Source organism: Perca fluviatilis, chromosome 17, assembly GCF_010015445.1.
Source record: "Perca fluviatilis chromosome 17, GENO_Pfluv_1.0, whole genome shotgun sequence".
Taxonomy (NCBI): Eukaryota; Metazoa; Chordata; class Actinopteri; order Perciformes; family Percidae; genus Perca; species Perca fluviatilis.
In genome coordinates, this window is record NC_053128.1 from 20334564 (window position 1) to 20353404 (window position 18841).

Sequence of the window (18841 nt, forward strand, 5' to 3'; positions counted from 1 at the left end):
ATTGATAAATGAAAGGGTAAGAAACAGTCCAAAATGTGTGGTGCAAGAGCGTCAAAAGCGTTAAAGTAGGGTAGTCGTGTCAGGATTATAGGGTTGATTTAGCAATATAACAGGTGTTAAAAGGATGTTGTTGAGAGGAGATTGTCTGTTCTGTCCCCCAGAATAACGACTTGAATGGCAGCGTAGTGTTTAGAGTCAGTGTGAGTGTAGGGGGGCGATGACTGTGGCTCTGACATCACTGATTGGAAATTAAGGTACACAATCAAATAAATAGTGGTTTGAGTAGTAGTAGAATAGTAGGTTTGACTCTTTCAGTTGAGGGCTGGGCCTGACCCTCAATGGATAAACCCCCCTATAGGTGTCAGTATAGCCTCACATAGCCACATAGCCTTTCTCCCCAGGCTGCATCATTGCAGAAGATACATTTACTAACATTCTCCTTTAGGTTAAGAAACAGAAGTTCTTACAATAAATCAATCAGAATATTCAGAGGCACTGCACATAGCTGACTTGTTCTTTTGCTAAATATTGCGCTGGGGGAAATCTGTGTTTATTTTGGCACCCGATTTTGATTTAGTTTACATCTTTAGATGATTAGTTTGAGTAACATATTACTCTTTTTTATGAATATTGGATTGCAGACCTGACTTGTTTTGTTGCAGCTTCTTCTTTTTCATTTTATGGGGCTGTGGCATTTAGTTCATTAACTTGTTACTATGTCCCAGGACTCCATAGTATCAGCTAAAGTAACTGGCAGAGACATATTGTTACTGCGATGTGAGATGCAGCTTATTAGTGCAGCAGGTCAAGCAGCTAAATCCGTTTCCAAATCAGGATCATACAATGTGTTATTTCCCCTATGCATGCATGTCTTTAAATAAGACTGCATTAAATTCATTAATTTGTCACCTGATCTTTCACCTTTCTTCGTTTTTTGTCGTCATAGGTTATTTCTCATTTTGTTTTAGTCTTTGTTGTGTACATTTTGTTTTTTGTAGTTCTTGATGAGAAAACAGCCAACGGACACTCCAGCAAAAGCATATCTGGATTCTAAATACAGCCCTCTGATACAGAGTGGCCTGAGCTGCTCTGCCCTCCCTACAGACATAGCTCTCCTCTGGGCCACTTCTGACCTCCACCCTTCACCTAAACAATTGGAGATCACCAGGGTGGGGGATTCAGTAGGGTTTGTGTGTCTCTGGGCCTGTGTGTTTCATGAGAGGACACATACACATACACTCTCACACACACACACACACACACACACACACACACACACACACACACACACACACACACATCTCCACCCTGCTGCCTGTCATTGTTATTTCGCTTCTGCAGTGTTACTCAGGAAAGAGGCGCCGGGGGACTATGTTTGTTTCAGCAAGGGTGTGTTTGACGTGTGTGTGTGTGTGTGTGCGTGCGTGCGTGCGTGCGTGCGTGCGTGCGTAATGACACAGTAAAAGTTCAAAACATGGGCTTTCCTGTGTTCCCGTCACCCAGATACCAGGCAAAGGAGTGTGGGAAACATTAAGAGTGGTATTGAACACGCAAAAAACCCCAAAATAACCATGTGTCAATACAAAAATGATCATCGTGCATGACCTTATCAAGCCTTTTGTCAGCTACTGCACCATAGTTAGGTATAGGTAGCAGGCCAATGCTATTAAAAAACACTTGAGATTAAAGCTTTTCAGATCAAGTATGGAAATTGAAGAGAGTAGTAATACATTAATTAAATCTATAAAAGCCCCTCATACATTACTATGCTCTATGACAGCCATCTGCTGGGTTTTGGAAACAGAAAGATATCCAACAGTGACCTCTGCCGTTGGTTATAAAAATAAACCCTTTTTGTTCAACTGACCTCCTGGAGACCTTCATAACATCCAGAAAAAGGAACGAGTCAAAGAGCTGCCTGTGGAGGCTACCGTATTGTGTTATTTAGGGTCAAGAGGTTATACAAGAAAAAAAAGCAGACTGTTCTTCCCTGAAGAGACACAAATGTATTTGAAAAAGGGGGGAAAAAAGTTCTAGAGAGTAAAGTTTAAATACTTCCTGACTCTCTCACCTCGGCACAGCTGACCAATCACAGCGTAAAATGAGTGTGAATGTCACATTGTCCATTTCAGAAAATTAGAAAAATAGTTGGAAACAGACTCCTTTAATCTGAGTTCGTAAGGTGTGGGGGAGGGGTTTCTGATGAAGCTGATGGTACTGGTAGTTTAACCTATGCCCAGCCAGCAGGGATTAGGCGGACAACCCCAACGGCCTCAATAAATGTACTTAGTATCTGAATTATTTGTCTTGCACTTTAATGTACATTTATGACAAACTACTGTACATTAACTAACACATTATGATTAAATTGGTCATTGTGCTTTGCCCCATCAATGATATATTCATTGAGTATTATTAAAGGCCCAGACAACTTTTTATCTTCTTGTTGTGAGTGATGGGATCTTACGTGAACACATAATGAACATGAAGCCAAATTTTCAATGCACCATCTTGCAATGCACTAACTAATACACTGAAACGTGTGAGTTTCCTGGACATAGGTACAGTAGATAAATGCTCTTCTATACCAATGTGAGATAGAAGGGAAAAGAAGGTATGTAGGTTTGAATGGCTGATCCTTGTCTTGTCTTTCTAGGACATTTAATCATTTTAAATCTCACCCCAGGGCCAATCTGCTCCTCTGTGTGATATTGAACATTGGACAGGATTGAAATAAAATAGTAAACATCACCAAGACATATTGGTGTATGATTGTGTAGGTGTGTGTTTGAGTTTGTGTGTGTGTGTCTGGGGGGGGTCACTCAATTAAAACCATTTATCTTGACTCCAGACCCACAGGCCTGTCTCACAGAGCGCTACTGAGTAAATTATGTGTCGATGCCTTTAAGGCTGACCTAAAGTAAAAGCCTTCCATCAATAAAAGTATTTTAGCAAAATCATAATCGAAAAATCAAAGATGTTGCATTATGTACAAGAAGGAAGTGAGTGGCCAAATTAAAGTCTTTGTTTTTTTTGTTTTACAGATTATGCTGAAGAACTGAGATTCTACCTTATTCACATGACGGAGGTAAGAGAAAGGCTTTTAAGTGTTTGAAGGAAAAAGAGGGTCTAATGTAACAGCCTGTTTTTTTCCCCGTGAGCCGGAGGGGCAATCGACTCTGATGGAAATCCCATTACAGGGAAGAATCAAGGATTAGCACAAAGCTCTAATGGAAATGTTTTTTCTCTGTGTGTCTTTCTGTCTCCATCTCAGACCTGTCTCTGTCACACACACAACATGCATTTTTTTATATTTGTATATATAAATCACAAGGAGAGATGCTGAAATACACAATATAAAGGTATTTCCAAAAAGTATTTCATATATTACGATATATAATAATCCTTAATTATAAGGAATATAAGTTGCGACATGTTCACACAAGTAAAACACCAAACTATGTGGCCCAGTACGGTGGCCGACAGGGGCAAACGCCCTGCAACTTCAGGAAACACATGCAAATAGACAAAACACAAGCAAATTAAGAAAACAACTACATTAATTTGACAACACATGCGCAGCATTCAGCAAACGCGTTGCAAATACACACAACACAACCAAATATAAAACGCGCTGCATTTAAAAAACGATGCAAAAAGAAAAGCAAACCCCGAAAAAGAAGCGATGCAAAAGAAAAACAACTTCATTAATTTGACAACACATGCGCAGCATTCAGCAAAGCGATGCAAATACACAACACAACCAAATACATAAAGCGATGCGGAATAAAAACGATGCAAAAGAAAAGCACACAAACCCCGAAAACAAATGCAAAAGAAAAACGCTGCATCCAGATTTCACAATGGAAGTTCTCCAGACCTCTAGAGGGAACAGCTGATCAGCTGGATTTTCGACCCCTTTTCTGCCTTTTTATTAGAGTCGGGTATGGCTGCATAGTAAAAAGAGAACTCCTGTCTCATGTCCTTATTAATAACATAATATAATATTAGTAATATACAGTCTCTGCTCCCGTCTCAGCAGGGACGCTGGTGCCGTGCTCGAGCTTTCAAAATAAAAGCTCACGTTTGGTCGGCTCGTCTTCCTTTGGTGTTTTGGATGTTTTTGAACTAAACAGTACGGCAATCATGCTAATGAATACAATAACTTTTTCAGGGATGTATTACTTACAACACAATGGAGCAAGGAAAGCAATTTTGTCTTTATGTGCAGGCGGGATTTAGGCTATTCAGTTTGATAAATCCCACGGTAAATTGGCTGGTTTACTAAACAGGGGGGGACTATTTTAAATAGTCTATTTTTTGTATTTCAAGAGCGTATTGCTCCACAATATGAATACAGATTGGTCACTTATTTTGTTGTATAATCACAATATTACACTAGCAGTGGAACAGCTGATTTTTGGGGGCTGGGGAAGAGCATAGACTACTTAGTCTATGAGAGAGAGAGAGAGAGAGAGAGAGAGAGAGAGAGAGAGAGAGAGACGTTCAATCTCAGAACGGTGTGCAGCGATTGAGATCATAGACTGTAAATATTTAGTCTATGTTTGAGATATGTTTTCTCGGTTGTTGGGGTGTCCCCCGCTCGGGTCACAGCTGATAGGCCTACTCAATTAGCAGAGTCTGTAAACGTGTCCGTAAACTCGTGGTAATAAAACATTTAAAACTGTTACAGTGTTTAACGTTGACGTTTGTTTAAGCCACATATGAAGAGGGTTTAATTTCCAGGTCCGCAAAGGCGCCATCACTGAAGTGTAGACCTCCTCAAGTGTAATATTGTGATTATACAACAAAATAAGTGACCAATCTGTATTCATATTGTGGAGCAATACGCTCTTGAAATACAAAAATAGACTATTTAAAATAGTCCCCCCCTGTTTAGTAAACCAGCCAATTTACCGTGGGATTTATCAAACTGAATAGCCTAAATCCCGCCTGCAAATAAAGACAAAATTGCTTTGCTTGCTCCATTGTGTTGTAAGTAATACATCCCTGAAAAAGTTATTGTATTCATTAGCATGATTGCCGTACTGTTTAGTTCAAAAACATCCAAAACACCAAAGGAAGACGAAGCCGACCAACGCGCGAGCTTTTATTTTGAAAGGTGCGCTCGAGCACTGCACCAGCGTCCCTGCTGAGACGGGAGCAGAGACTGTATATTACTAATATTATATTATGTTATTCATAAGGACATGAGACAGGAGTTCTCTTTTACTATGCAGCCATACCCGACTCTAATAAAAGGCGAAAAAGGGGTCGAAAATCCAGCTGATCAGCTGTTCCCTCTAGAGGTCTGGAGAACTTCCGTTGTGAAATCTGGATGCAGCGTTTTCTTTTGCTTTGTTTTCGGGGTTTGTGTGCTTTTCTTTTGCATCGTTTTTTATCGCGCATCGCGTTTATGTATTTGGTTGTGTTGTGTATTTGCATCGCGTTGCTGAATGCTGCGCATGTGTTGTCAAATTAATGAAGTTGTTTTTCTTTTGCATCGCTACTTTTCGGGGTTTGCTTTTCTTTTTGCATCGTTTTTTAAATGCAGCGCGTTTTATATTTGGTTGTGTTGTGTGTATTTGCAGCGCGTTTGCTGAATGCTGCGCATGTGTTGTCAAATTAATGTAGTTGTTTTCTTAATTTGCTTGTGTTTTGTCTATTTGCATGTGTTTCCTGAAGTTGCAGGGCGTTTGCCCCTGTCGGCCACCGTAGCCCAGGGATACAAAACAATATAAATGTCAGCTGCTGTAACACCTTTCAGGCTGTGATTTTAAAATTAAAGGGAAAGACATAATTCATATTTCTTTGCTGTGTTCACTAATTATTCAACACTAGATAACTGAAATTGCACTTTAAAGAATACTATTTTCCATTGTTTCAGCTTTATGAATATGGCCACAACTGATACAAAAAATGGTCTTAGCCAAAGGCAAGTTCACATACAGCATAAATGAAACATTATATTGTTGCCTTAAAGATGTCAAAACCACAAAAACATGATATCTACCAAGATGTTGTTTTAGATGTAAAAATACACATTAACTCTATTAATAACTGCAGGTTTAAAAAAAACTGATTTGTCAGTTGCAAAATCACAATTCTCTTTTAATTTTTCTGGTGATTTTCTTAAGTGCAGCTCTACATAATTAGTTTTAAAATCACCCAAAATATCAGTGGGGTTCTACACCATCAGCAGTCATTACAGTGTTTAGACAGTATTTTTCAGATACAGAACAATTCAAATCAGTTGCACTCAAACTGAGCAGGAGGATGTGATAATTATCTGACAGATACTCTGACAGGATCTGATGGTTTTGCAACCTGTTTGGCAGATTTCCTGTCTTGAAGTTTTTGAAGCTTTGCTGTAGTTAATGAGCATGTTTAGTAGGTGGTGGTGTCCTTTCCCCATCTCTTCAGATGCCCCTTCCTTTTTCACTGCTGCTCTCTGTGCCCATTTGATTACATTAAGCATTTTTAAACTTGAGAAGTGTGCAGAGAGGGATTGAAACTGCAGCTTTCATCATGCTTTTAATGTTGCCATACATTATGTTTTCATTACTTCTATTCATCGCTTTCTTCCACCTTTTTACATCCTCTCTCAATCTTATTTTGTTAATGTGTAGATAGTCTATAGCCTCAATGTTCCACGTCCGGGATTGCTCCATTTCCACCGGAAATTCAGCTGAATGTCCATCACCTTCTGCTGTCTTTGTGTTGGCATTCTAAGGAGGACTATGGTTAACTGCTCCTCAGATCTCTGCAGGGTAAATCCAGACAGCTAGCTGATCTGTTGAATCTGAGTTTTCTGTTGCACAACTAAAAAAACCTTTGAATGTAGACATGTTCCACCAAAACAAGTTCCTTCCCGAGGCTATTTTGAAGCAGCACCGTGGCTCCGTCCGGCACTTAGCGCCGCTTATGACGATTGTGATTGGTTTAAAGAAATGCCAATAAACCAATATGTTCTGTGTCTGGAGACCTTACCATTGTCACGCCAGCCAGAGTTATCCTGATGTAAAACACGTTACCTGGCAGAGCATCAAGGTGTGCTGCAAAGTTATTGGTTCTTGTACAGTAATAACAATAATGTGTAGCTCGGTGGCACCATGGTGAAGGGTAGGGCTGGGGTTCAGGAGCATTTCATCAAGTCCATAATCCAGTTTTCCATTCATAGAATCTGAATTAATTTGAATCCCTTAACAAATATAATTAGATTTAGCTTTCAGTATCTTACGATCTGTGTATTTTGTTGGCCAAAAAGGTGGAAAAGGTAGCTTGATTAATATTCCCAGCCTGTAGCAACAACCCAAAAATTAGATGAGGAACACCACATACTAAAAGATTAAATGTGTCTGACACATTGAAATAAAAGATGCAGCCTACTTTTACACTCTACTGTTCGCAAGCTACTTGCTTTAAAATGTTTGTTTTTAGAAACCGGATCCAAAATGGAACCCTACCCAAGTGGTATGACGTAATATGCTCGCAGTGTGGAGCCCCGCTGTCATAAAGGAGCAGTGTGTTGCAACACTAGCAGGTTGAGGTGGACAAAACACAGTAAAGGTACAGGTAAAGGAAAAGTCACATTGTGATCAGCTTTATTTTAATTGATACTGATCGATCCATTTAAATATGTTTGGATTGGCCTTGATAACAATCCATTGAATTTGCTTGGAACACACCTAATTTTGGACAAGACAAATTCCAGTTTGTAGCCTCCTTGATACTTGACAATGAAAAGTGTAATCATGAACTGTACAACACCCAACTAAAAATACATATCATGTGAATCTATGGAACTTGGCTTGTCCAACATTCCTCACTTAAACTGAAGATTGTCTCAGAAGTGTTTTAAAATGTAAGCTGAAGATACTGGATAGCTGAAAGGGCTGCTTTCTTCCTTTTTTTCATCCATCCAGCCACTGTGACTCATCTGCAATTTGTTGCGGCTGCAAATGTCTGCTCATATGGATAACTTTTCACTGAGCAACTATATAATCCCTCCTGCTGCACACACACACACACACACACACACACACACACACACACACACACACACACACACACACACACACACACACACACACACACACACACACACATACACACACTGGTCACACTATTTTTTGCTTTGAAATGTGCTGCATAACCTCATTAGCAGCTTATGAATCTTTTAAAGGGCCATTTTTCAGAAATACCAGACAGAATGAAAGAGGCCTAATATCTGTCCCACCAGGCTGGAAAAGAGGAAGGAAAAGGCTCCAATATTATTCAGTCTATCCAATTAGGCAACACATATAAATAGAAACTCTTACATAAGACAGCATTGTAGAGAAAGGAGGAGAGTTTGAGTGAGTTAAAGGCAGATTTGGGATTTTGTTTGACACAAGAAAAGGTCTGCTAGAATGGTTGTATCAACTCTTGGGTTGTGCAGTAGCTTTTATTATGTTATGATATTTCTTCATGTACTATATCTTACTGAATTGTTTATATTGTATAAATATTATTTGTGTTTGCGCTGGGAAGCTCTTTGCTCCTTGTGCGTAAATGCCATATGAAGAATTAATTCTCACAGTTGCAGATCACACTCATAGCAGTAGGGTCCACTGACAGTTTGACACCTTAGGCTTGAAAAGAGCTATTGGTTCTCTAGCGAAACATGCTCCAAAAATACCAAAGTAGTGCAGAATATATGACAAAGACAGGAAGATAGACCCAGAAACAGCAAATAGATTGTGTGTGTTGTGTGTGTGTGTGTGTGTGTGTGTGTGTATGCTTAGTTCAGCCTCATTCCTTCATCTGTCCTGTCAGATTCCCCCACACACACATACACAAAATGTGCAGTCATCAATTATAGTTGATACACCTGTCACCGGTAATTTCACCGCAGGGCACAGTAGCCACAATGAAACGCTGCATGCAGTTCGCTCAACCTGTAACTCCCATCTCTCACTGTAGTGTAAGATATATAATATCATATATTTGCTATGAACCACTTCTTAATGCTATATAGTTTAAATAATATGATGATACTTTAGCAAATAATCAATGAAAGTACTCTTTTTGCATGAGCAGCTGCTACTGCAGTGCTCATTTATCTTTAAGTGATGACAGAGTGGTTGACTGGTCCTGCTGGTAGGGCACGTTGTTGTGTAAAGTAGAGGAATATGTAACGTGAATGAAGAGAGGGATGAAAGAGGAGAGAGGAAAAGATCAGTGACGATGAAGGCATGTTTTAAATGTTTGAGTAACCCTGGCCCTCTCCCCTGCTGCTGCTGCTGCGTGTGTGTGTTTATTTGTGTTTACTGAAATGTGAGTTGTGTGATAGACTAATTGAATTGCTCTTTCTGGCCTGTCTGTGAAAAGGTCACACACACACACACACACACACACACACACACACACACACACACACACACACACACACACACACACACACAATTAATAAACCGTCTTATTGCTCACTGCACGTTTCTAGTTAAACATGGCATCTGCCTGGAAGACTTGTAGCTCCATTTATTTTGATAAATACACTGTTCCTGCCTTGTCACAACTAAAACAACATTTACACACGTACTGTACTGTATATAATGCACAGATACTAACAGAACTGCATGTGGACCAAAATTAGAAATTTGATCTGATTCATAAGGGACCACACAGCAAAATATGTGACTGCTGCATATCACCAAATACAACGGAGTCACTCATCATGCAATACGCCTGTCCACAAGATCTCCTCATCATAGGGAAGCATTGGATCTCTTACATGTCTCATGTCGCATCCATGTCAGTTTATTCAGGATTTTCTTTGCTGTCCACTGAGTGAATTTTTCATGAGCTACTTAAAAGATGCTCTCCTCGTTTCTCCTCGAGTTGTGAGCAATTATACGATTTCAGTCTTATCTTAAGGCCCAGACACACCGACCAGACGGCCGACCCTTGGGAGAAAAGGCATTTGGACTGATCAGTCTCCCCGAGTTGGTCAAAAAAGTGCCTTGGAACACACCAAAGCGACGAGACGTAATACGTCTCCATAACAGCAGGCGGCACTAATCTCTATTGTCGCCCAAAAATGAAAACCGGCAGCTGATTGGACGAACGCGTCACGTGGGTCTGGTTTCTCTGGAAATTCAAAGACAGACTGTCATGGCGGCTTATTCAGAATACGATCACATATTGTACTAAAATAGTTCACTGAAACATGTTTCTGAAAACATTTTAAGTGAAAAATAGGCCATGCAGTTGCTGAATCTGTCTTCATTTCAGATCAACAAAGGTCAGTTTAAAAGATTTTCGTCAGATTTTGAGAGACTCTAGTCACGCTCATTCCGCTCCCTGTTTCCGGGTTAGCACTTTACCAATCAGATGGGTCATTTGAGTCCGACTGCCGGCAGTGCCCGCCCCGCCGATTACACATGTCAAAACGGCCTATTATCGGCTTGTGTGTAGTAAGCTTTAAGCTCACCATCTCTGACACTGTCACAGTCCGCTCCCCTCCTTTTGTCTTCTCCTGCCCTTCTCCATCGCTGGAAGTCATCCTATTTTAGCACTTGCTTAAAAAGGAACTGCTCTAACCCAGATTTACACGTGAAAGGAGAGTGTGTGTTTGGGGAGGGGGGGTCTGGAAAGTCATGGGTGTGTGTGTGTGTGTGTGTGTGTGTGTGTGTGTGTGTGTGTGTGTAAGTCTGTCAGTGACGCAGGAAGAGAGGGAGCAAGTAAGCGTTGTGTAGGTTAACGGAAAACACAGAGAACAAAGAGAGACACTGAGATTATTGATCAGTGGAGTGCATCAGGGTCATCACAGAGTCATCATGGGCAACTTGGTGGACCGGATCGGGCCTAAGAAAAGGTTTGTTAGGGAGGCGAGCTCTCTTCAGAAGCACCTGCTATCTGACTCCGGAGATGTAAGTCCTGCTGATTGATGGTTTGGCTCAGGGTGCATTTACAGTTGTAGAGAAGGTGATTTTTATAGTTCTCACTGTGTAGCTCAAATGCATGAAACAGGAAAAACAGAAAGTGCCGTACTAGTAGTTTGATAGAAAAAAACACTTTGCAAGCATAGGAAAAGTTATCAAAAAGAAGATGACTTTATAGTTGTTTAATGCTACTCTTTCTGTCTTCAATGTAACTTTTCACCATCTCGAGTGAGTTATATACAAAATACTTAATACATGTGATTACAGTTTAATTTTTCAGTGGGCTTTGTGGCACTGAGGTGACCATGATTTTTCACTGTCACATTATATTTTATGTTGCTGTTTTTGGTGTTATACTGTAATACAACTTGCTGTATACATGTGGCTCTGGTAATAGGTGATGTGTGTGAAGTTTCCATTTGAAGCTAAGAATGCCATTAAGTGCGTGGTCAATTATTCACCACTTTTTCCTCTAAATTGGCACTATACCCATTAGGCACAATACAGTTATCTGTAATGATCATAACGTCATGAATATTCTCCACTTACGAAAGCACAGCAGTCAGATTTTTTTACTTACTCAGTTGTTAAAAATTATTTCACCCTTGCAAATCATATTTCATATGGAGTTTGAAGGTTGTGGTTTTTGAAATATGAATTGTTTGAACACTCACAACGCAGAGAATGTGGTGATTAAGAAAAGATTAGATAAGAGGCACCAAATGCAGGGAGATACTGCCAAACTAGGTGAAATCACAGTGTGATGGCTTGCGTGTAGGCCGTGAAACAGCAAGGGAGCTCTGTGATCAGACTAGCATAGCACAGTGTTGTGCATACAAAACGTATTTTTTTCCAAGAGGTCTGCACACAGTTGTGTTCTTGGTTGCTTAGGCATATGTTCATGCAATGTTTGTGAACAGAGTAAATAATGGTGCAATTTTGATTTGATTATTTCAAGTGAAGACCGCCTGTTGATTCTTTTTCCAGGACTAGGAAGATATCTTAAAGATATCTATAAGGATGTACACATATAGGTTTGTTAAATGTGTGTGCATATATGCAACAGTATGCCTTTTTATGCAAGAATATAACAAGCCTGTATGTCATGCAGTCAATAAAATGGCAGTCAATAAACTGCATACAGAGATATGTACATACAGTTGATATACAGGCTGTCACTTGCAGTCTGATGGCAGGGTATGAATGATATGCACCCAGGGGCTTTTGTCAGGAAAATACCCACTTTATGGTAGCCATCCATAACATGGCCAGGGCAGGAACAGTCTCTCGGGGGTCTGATTGAGCCGAGATGTACCCTCTTCATTCCAGTTGGCCCACAACTTACTGTAAAGTGTACTTTGCTTTTTGTCTGATTTAATATGCCAGCACAGATTGCCAGGACTGCAGTGACAGTGGCTATACATCTAAATATAATCACTCAAAGTCTTAGCAATAAGATTGCATTGAGATCTACGACCATCCACAACTTACCCAGCAGCGTTGGTTTCATTGATGGATGTATTCTCCTGCGCTGTACTAAACTGTAGTTTACGTCCCGATTCCATCAATGTTCCGAAGTAATTTCCAAATTAATAATTTATGTTTTATTTTCATAGGTGTGTACGTAGCTATGTATTTATTTAGATACACGTACCTATGTATTTAACAATGATTTAACAATATAACCTTTCCACAACTATTATCAAATACACAGCCATTACATGTATATGATCATCACTGATGTACAGTATATATCCCCAGCCAAATGTCAAAATCACAAATTGAATGTATAAAAAACTATTTGCATTGACCTAAATGCTAATCTTATCTAAGGCTCAAGATGCTTTCATGATTATGCAATAAAAGCACAATTGATCCAATCATGTGAAAAAGCCAAAGGATCGATGAACTCACTGATTGGGGAATGACCATGACAAAAGAAAACATGCAAAACTATTGCTAAAAAAAAAACCAGACTGATAAACTTTTAGGAAACAGTGCATGACTTCAGAAAACTTCCTCTAGGCCCTGTCATGTGCTTATCATCCTCCCCAGTAGCTATAGGAAAGGCCTCGGGTCAAGGACTCCAGTTTACATGCTCTTTTCATGGCCGCTTTGTCTGGGCAAACCACAGAAGAGCTCTGAGATGAAAAACAGAGAAACAAACTAGAAATAGATGAAAGAGTGTGGGAAAGCCACTGACTTGAGAAGAAATTGCATTCCATGCTTTCTTCTTCGCGGAACATAAAACATCCATTTGTTTTTGTGTGTGGTGCAATTTATTGACAGTTAGTTGCTCCATTATGGATGACCTTTGATACCACATAAAATATCAAGCATGACACCAGAACCACCCCAGCATTCAACACCAACCTGAACCGGGGTTTTAACATGTTTTGCATTATATTGCACTATATTGTTCATTGTGTCCACGTACAGTGTAGAGAAACAAACTCATGCCCACACATTGGCTTTTGATTAGACTCCCAAGTACAGGAATGCATTTTTCAGTTACTTAAATGGAAGCCATATATCTATTAAATGCTACAGTTACAAAGCCTCAACGCTTAGAAGTAAAATACAATAGCCCACTGAAGAAAAACTGCAGAGAAGATGGAGGTTTTGTCTAAAGGTTTGAGGCGTAATGGCAATACTAATGTGCTCTTGTTTAAGTAGGACTATGAGATAATAGGACGATGACGTGCTGGTAGTTTTATCTGTAACTAACTCAATTGTGATGGAGTGGCTAGTCACAATACCATATTCAGCACCGGTGTATGGGCTATGACTAATAGGGTATGACGCTGTTTAGTGTGATTGACTTGCAAACAAATAAAATAAAATAAAATGAAAATAAATACTTTGATCTCTGAGGAGCATGGCCGGATATTTTATGAACACTTGATATAACTGACAATTTATATATCACTATTCCTGCTACTGAGGTTTTTCTTGGAAGTATCTGAAAAGCTATTACAGAGATTTACAATATTACAAAAACAAAACTCTCAGTACAGTATTCTCGCTATCATAATCCTGTAATAGAAGTCGGTGGCATTATGTCTTCATTTTAACTATTTTACTGCCTTATAGAGATTACCATTGCCACAATGAGGATATCTGTACTCATTTAGTGCACTCTTCAGTGGTGTGCACATTACATTGAGAGGATGTGTGTTTCTCATTTCCTCACTCTCTTGCAATGTTTTTTTTACTTCTTTTTTTTTAACTTTGTTACAATCTACTTTTAAAGTGAGCCATATTTTCCTCCAATGTGTACACTTAAAACATTGACATGTAATCCTAGATCACCACCATTCCAAGAGCAGAGCTAATTTCACATTTGCAATGGGTGCAAACAAGAAAGAGATAATTGAAGCGGAGTATGAGCTGGAGTTGTGATAAGGGCTCGGAGGATCTGGGGCTGGAGGAGCTGGGACGGTGGGAGGAGTTTGTAGCCCATGGCGGTGGTCTACTTGCACTTTTTTTCATAGCTGGCAGTTGCAAGCATTCCAAGCAAATTATGATGACCTAAAAAGATATGACATAGCTTGATTCCTATCAGGGTTTGAATGGTCCCACCCCCTCAACAAAAAGATCTGAAAATATTCCATTGTCCATGTTAATGTAATAGTTAGGCATTTGGGGAAATATGCTCATTTACTTTCTTGCCAAGAGTTAGGGTTAGATCAGAAGATAGATTTCACTCTCATATATGTATGCTAAACCAGCAGCAGATACGCTTAGCTTAGCATAAAGACAGAAAGAAAGCCTGGCTCTGTCTAATGGTTCAAAAACAGCACCTCTGCTTGTTTATTAACATGTTACTGTGCATCTTCATGACATGACTTCAGGAAGTCCCTTCTCCCACCCAAGAAATATTGTGTCATGTAACTGCTTCAAGTCTTGATGCTAAGCTACAGCTATCTCCTTCATATTTAGCATACGCATATGAGTGTTATCTGTCTTCTCATCTAACCCTCGACATGAAAACGAATAAATGTCTTTCCCAAAGTGTCAAACTATTCCTTTAAACATTCATAATGTATATGTAATCTTTTCTACATGAGAGAAAAACATTAGAATTGGGTAATTATTACTCAGCAGTGTGAAAAAAAAATTTATACCTGAATGTGTGCCCATTAGCTGTCACTGAAACCATGCTAACCTGTGCTGAGGCAGTTTAGGTTAGCTGTGTTGATAGCAGTCCAATGACACACCGAAAACTCATCTGCCAGATGACTCAGGGGGAGGGCTTCAACCAGGGAGCACTTTAATCAATCTGATTAAGGGGAAATGCTGCCTGTATTTTTAGCCACTCCATGGCTGGCCATTGGCCATTCATTGAATTTGGTTTCATTATCTCTCATGTTTATTTCTTGGGTGGGTGAATTTATAAACAGGGGTGAACTAAAGTAGGAGCCGGGATAAGGGAACCATTTGCTATTTTAGCTAATATGGTTCTTTGGGTAATCATTTAATAAATAACATAACTAGTCCCTCTATTATTCCAATAATAAGGGCCTCATTTATGACCTGAACCTGCTGCTGAAACTGACAAAATACAATTTGTCTTGGAAAAGGGTAACTTATTGTTGCTAGAGTTGCAGCCTGGATCACTGACCGGATGCTGTTTAATGCCAAGAAACAACATGACCTTAACATGAAAATCCCCATAGATCTACTTCCACAGAGATTCCAGTGAATTCCTTTCAAACTCAAAACAGTCCAAATGTTGAAGGCGATTTGGACCCAATGTGAATATGATGTTATTTTATTAAGATGAATTATGATTTAAAGTTACTGGTATTTTTTGTCTTAACTCTAAAAGAAAAACAACACTCAACACTTGAAAGCATCACAAAAGTGAAGTAGCACTTCAATCTGCTTCAAACTAAGAGACAGCTGTTCTTGCAGCACCAACAACATAGAAATCTCCAGCTGACTCCAGACGATTCCTGCCTAAAACATGTGGTCTGTGACCAGCTGTCAACAATTTACTCATTTGCTGGCATGGCTGATTATTTTGGTCTTATGTAATGCGATGATGTGCAAGTCACTATCAGGAAACCTATCCCAGATAGATGCAATAATGCACAGTTGAGCAGCACAGCACAAACGTGTAGTAATGATAAACAAGCAAGAGAAGGAAATTGATTGCTGGAATTGTTAGCTAGAGACAAATAAATCATCATGAATAGTCTCCGAGCACAGCATAATTCATTTTGAAGATGTGATGCATAAGGAAATGCACTACTGTGTATGCTGTATTACTCATAATAAAAGTGACCTCTATGTTATTCTACATCTGTCATCATCTGTTACCCCCCCCCCCCCTTCCTCTCTTAACCAAAGACATATAGGGGAAGATGTCATTAAGTGGTTTACAGTATAGTACGGACCGTGAACCTATATATTTACACACCAAGGCTGTGTAAACATACACACTTCCTCTCTTTGACAGATTAGGATGTAAGCCCTCATTCAGCTCTGAGACCTGTGCTTCGCTATGACTCATGGATTCCCAGCTGGTTACCTTTTTGTCTTTATTTTTTTTATCACATTACCTTGCAAAGGCTCCAGGAAGACTGTATTGTAAGAGTTTAAACTGGTACTTAAAAGCTGGGTGATGCCTCTGGGACTGTAAATTGCTCCATCGCAGGTGTGTTTTCTCTCTTTGGGACAGTGGGGAGTTGCCTGGCAAAACCTGTCCATATAAGGCAATGTTTTGAGTGTTTGCATTATTTTTAAGTTATTACTCATCCCAAATAATTATTAACTGAGGTTCCAAGAATATGGAAGACAGAGAAAGAGAGAACTCTTATCTTAATCAGAACTGAGTACATCACATATGACTTATGTGAAAATTCAAAATGCATTACTGGCATATATCTGTTTGTGTGTGTGTGTGTGTGTGTGTGTGTGGGGGTCTGTTTGGGGGTGTTGGATTGCATGTGTGTTAAATGTCTGGCATTAACATGTGTCATTAGCATTGCATGATTAAAGGTTTGTTGGCTTGGGTTGTGACCATGTCTCATTTAAAAAAAATAAAAATAAAATTGCACACTGCTCCACCTCAATTTGGTGCGTGCATAAGTAGTGTCGCTCTCCTTTCTTTAGGCAACTCTGAAATGAAGTGATCAATTAGTCAGCTAGCTTGTAATGCCATTAGCTAATTAAAGTAGAAAAAGTCCTTTCATTTCAGTCTTCATCACTGACCTGATAAGGGGGGTTGAGCAAAAGTCGGGGGAATTAGCAGAGGTCATTGGGATCATCTTGGAACCATGAAGGTCTATACTAAATGATGCTTGAGGAAAAGTGACAGGATCATCAAAGGATTTATCATCTGGGGACCATTATCGTTTGTACAAAATGTAATGACAATCCATCCAATAGTTGTTGAGATAGTATATACAGTATATGCCATACAGTGCAAAGAGCCCTGCATTCTTTTTGATCACAGCCTTACATTTCAAGAAAGCAATAATCTATCCTGAAAACGTAACCTTTTCAGGGACCAAGAGATACAGGATTTGTTCCAGCTTGATGACTGTGCACTCTCCACTTTACCCACGCAGGTCTGAGGAGTTTTTTGCTGACCTTCCCTGACCCGTAGAAAAATAACCTTAGATAGAATTATGAGATTTTCACTGACAGCAGTACCATAAGGGTTTGTCGGGGGCTAGTTGTTTACATTGAAGTCGGCATGTGCATGTGTTTGCATGTGTTTCATGTATTATGGCTTCTGCTGCACCCTTATAGACTCAGATTCAGTCCAAATGATGGATATCAAAATCATAAAATAAAAAAAAATTATTTTATTCTGCATCAAGGAAAATCAGTCTTGACATTGCTACCATTAGGTAGCAATGCAGGCTTTAAATGCCTTTTATTCTACATTAGCATCACTAACACTGACAAGGATTTAACCACCAAACACTCTGTGCCACGATACCCTAGCAGCAGCAGCAGCAGCAGCAGCAGCAGCAGCAGCAGCAGCAGCAGCAGCAGCAGCATCCCCATCTTCAACAGGACATTGAGTGACATTGAAATAGACAGATAGTCAGAGGGATGGCAACGCAGCATGGCATGCAATAGCCCATGCAGCCAGGAAACAGGCAAATAAAAAATCACATTATGATTCACCACTGACCAGGCCAGTAAGCGTCAAGAAAAGCCCAGAGGACTCCGGTCAATCTCTGAAGACATGCACAAAATGGAAAAGTCCTATTTATAGCCTGACTTGTTCACAAAAATACACAAATACATACAAATGTTTTTCCCTGACACCGCCAGAAGCACAGCAACTGAGGTAGAAGGGAATTATCAAATTGGAAAGCGGAGAATTTGAAAATTGTACTTGAGCACAAAAGGTTCCTTTTATTATATACTTTAATCAGAAAAGTCTGGAATGGGCCCCTGGTTAGCTCAACTGGTAGAGCGGGCGCTCAAATTTAGAGGTTTACTCCTCGACGCAGCAGCCGCAGGTCATTCCCCTTCTCTCTTCCCTTTCAAGTGTATGTAGTCCTATTGAAATAAAGGCCTACAAATGCCCCAAAAATTATCTTTAAAAAAAAAAAAAGTACGGAATAATGACAACTTTTCTTCAACTGAATATGCCAGCAAATGTGGATAAAAGGAGCTGATGTAAGTGTGTATGTGTGTTAGAGTGCCCAAATGACTAGGTAGGAATTTTGTAGTTGGTACCCTGAGAACCATATGTTTTGTGTATATAGCCATGGACTGTTAAATTAGAAACATGCTGTACCTGTGTGCACTGAATTATATAAGTCTGTACTGTATGTATGAGGAGATGAAATGAGGAGGCATTTACTACAGTCAATATTTCCACTGATGCCCAAACGGTGCTTTGTTGCAATTGTTAAAGGTGTGTAAGGTCATGAAGTAGTCTCAAG

At 39.7% G+C, this 18841-nt stretch overlaps 1 protein-coding gene across 5 annotated transcripts in view; it reads left to right on the forward strand.

Annotated features, from left to right (window-relative positions):
- Positions 1-18841, forward strand: part of rgs3a (regulator of G protein signaling 3a) — a 148115-nt gene that overhangs the window by 57277 nt on the left and 71997 nt on the right. For all 5 annotated transcript variants that reach the window (XM_039779981.1, XM_039779982.1, XM_039779984.1 and 2 more), the window contains one exon: positions 3045-3088. In XM_039779981.1, coding sequence (XP_039635915.1) covers positions 3045-3088 — 44 coding nt within the window. The remainder of the gene's footprint in view (positions 1-3044; positions 3089-18841) is intronic.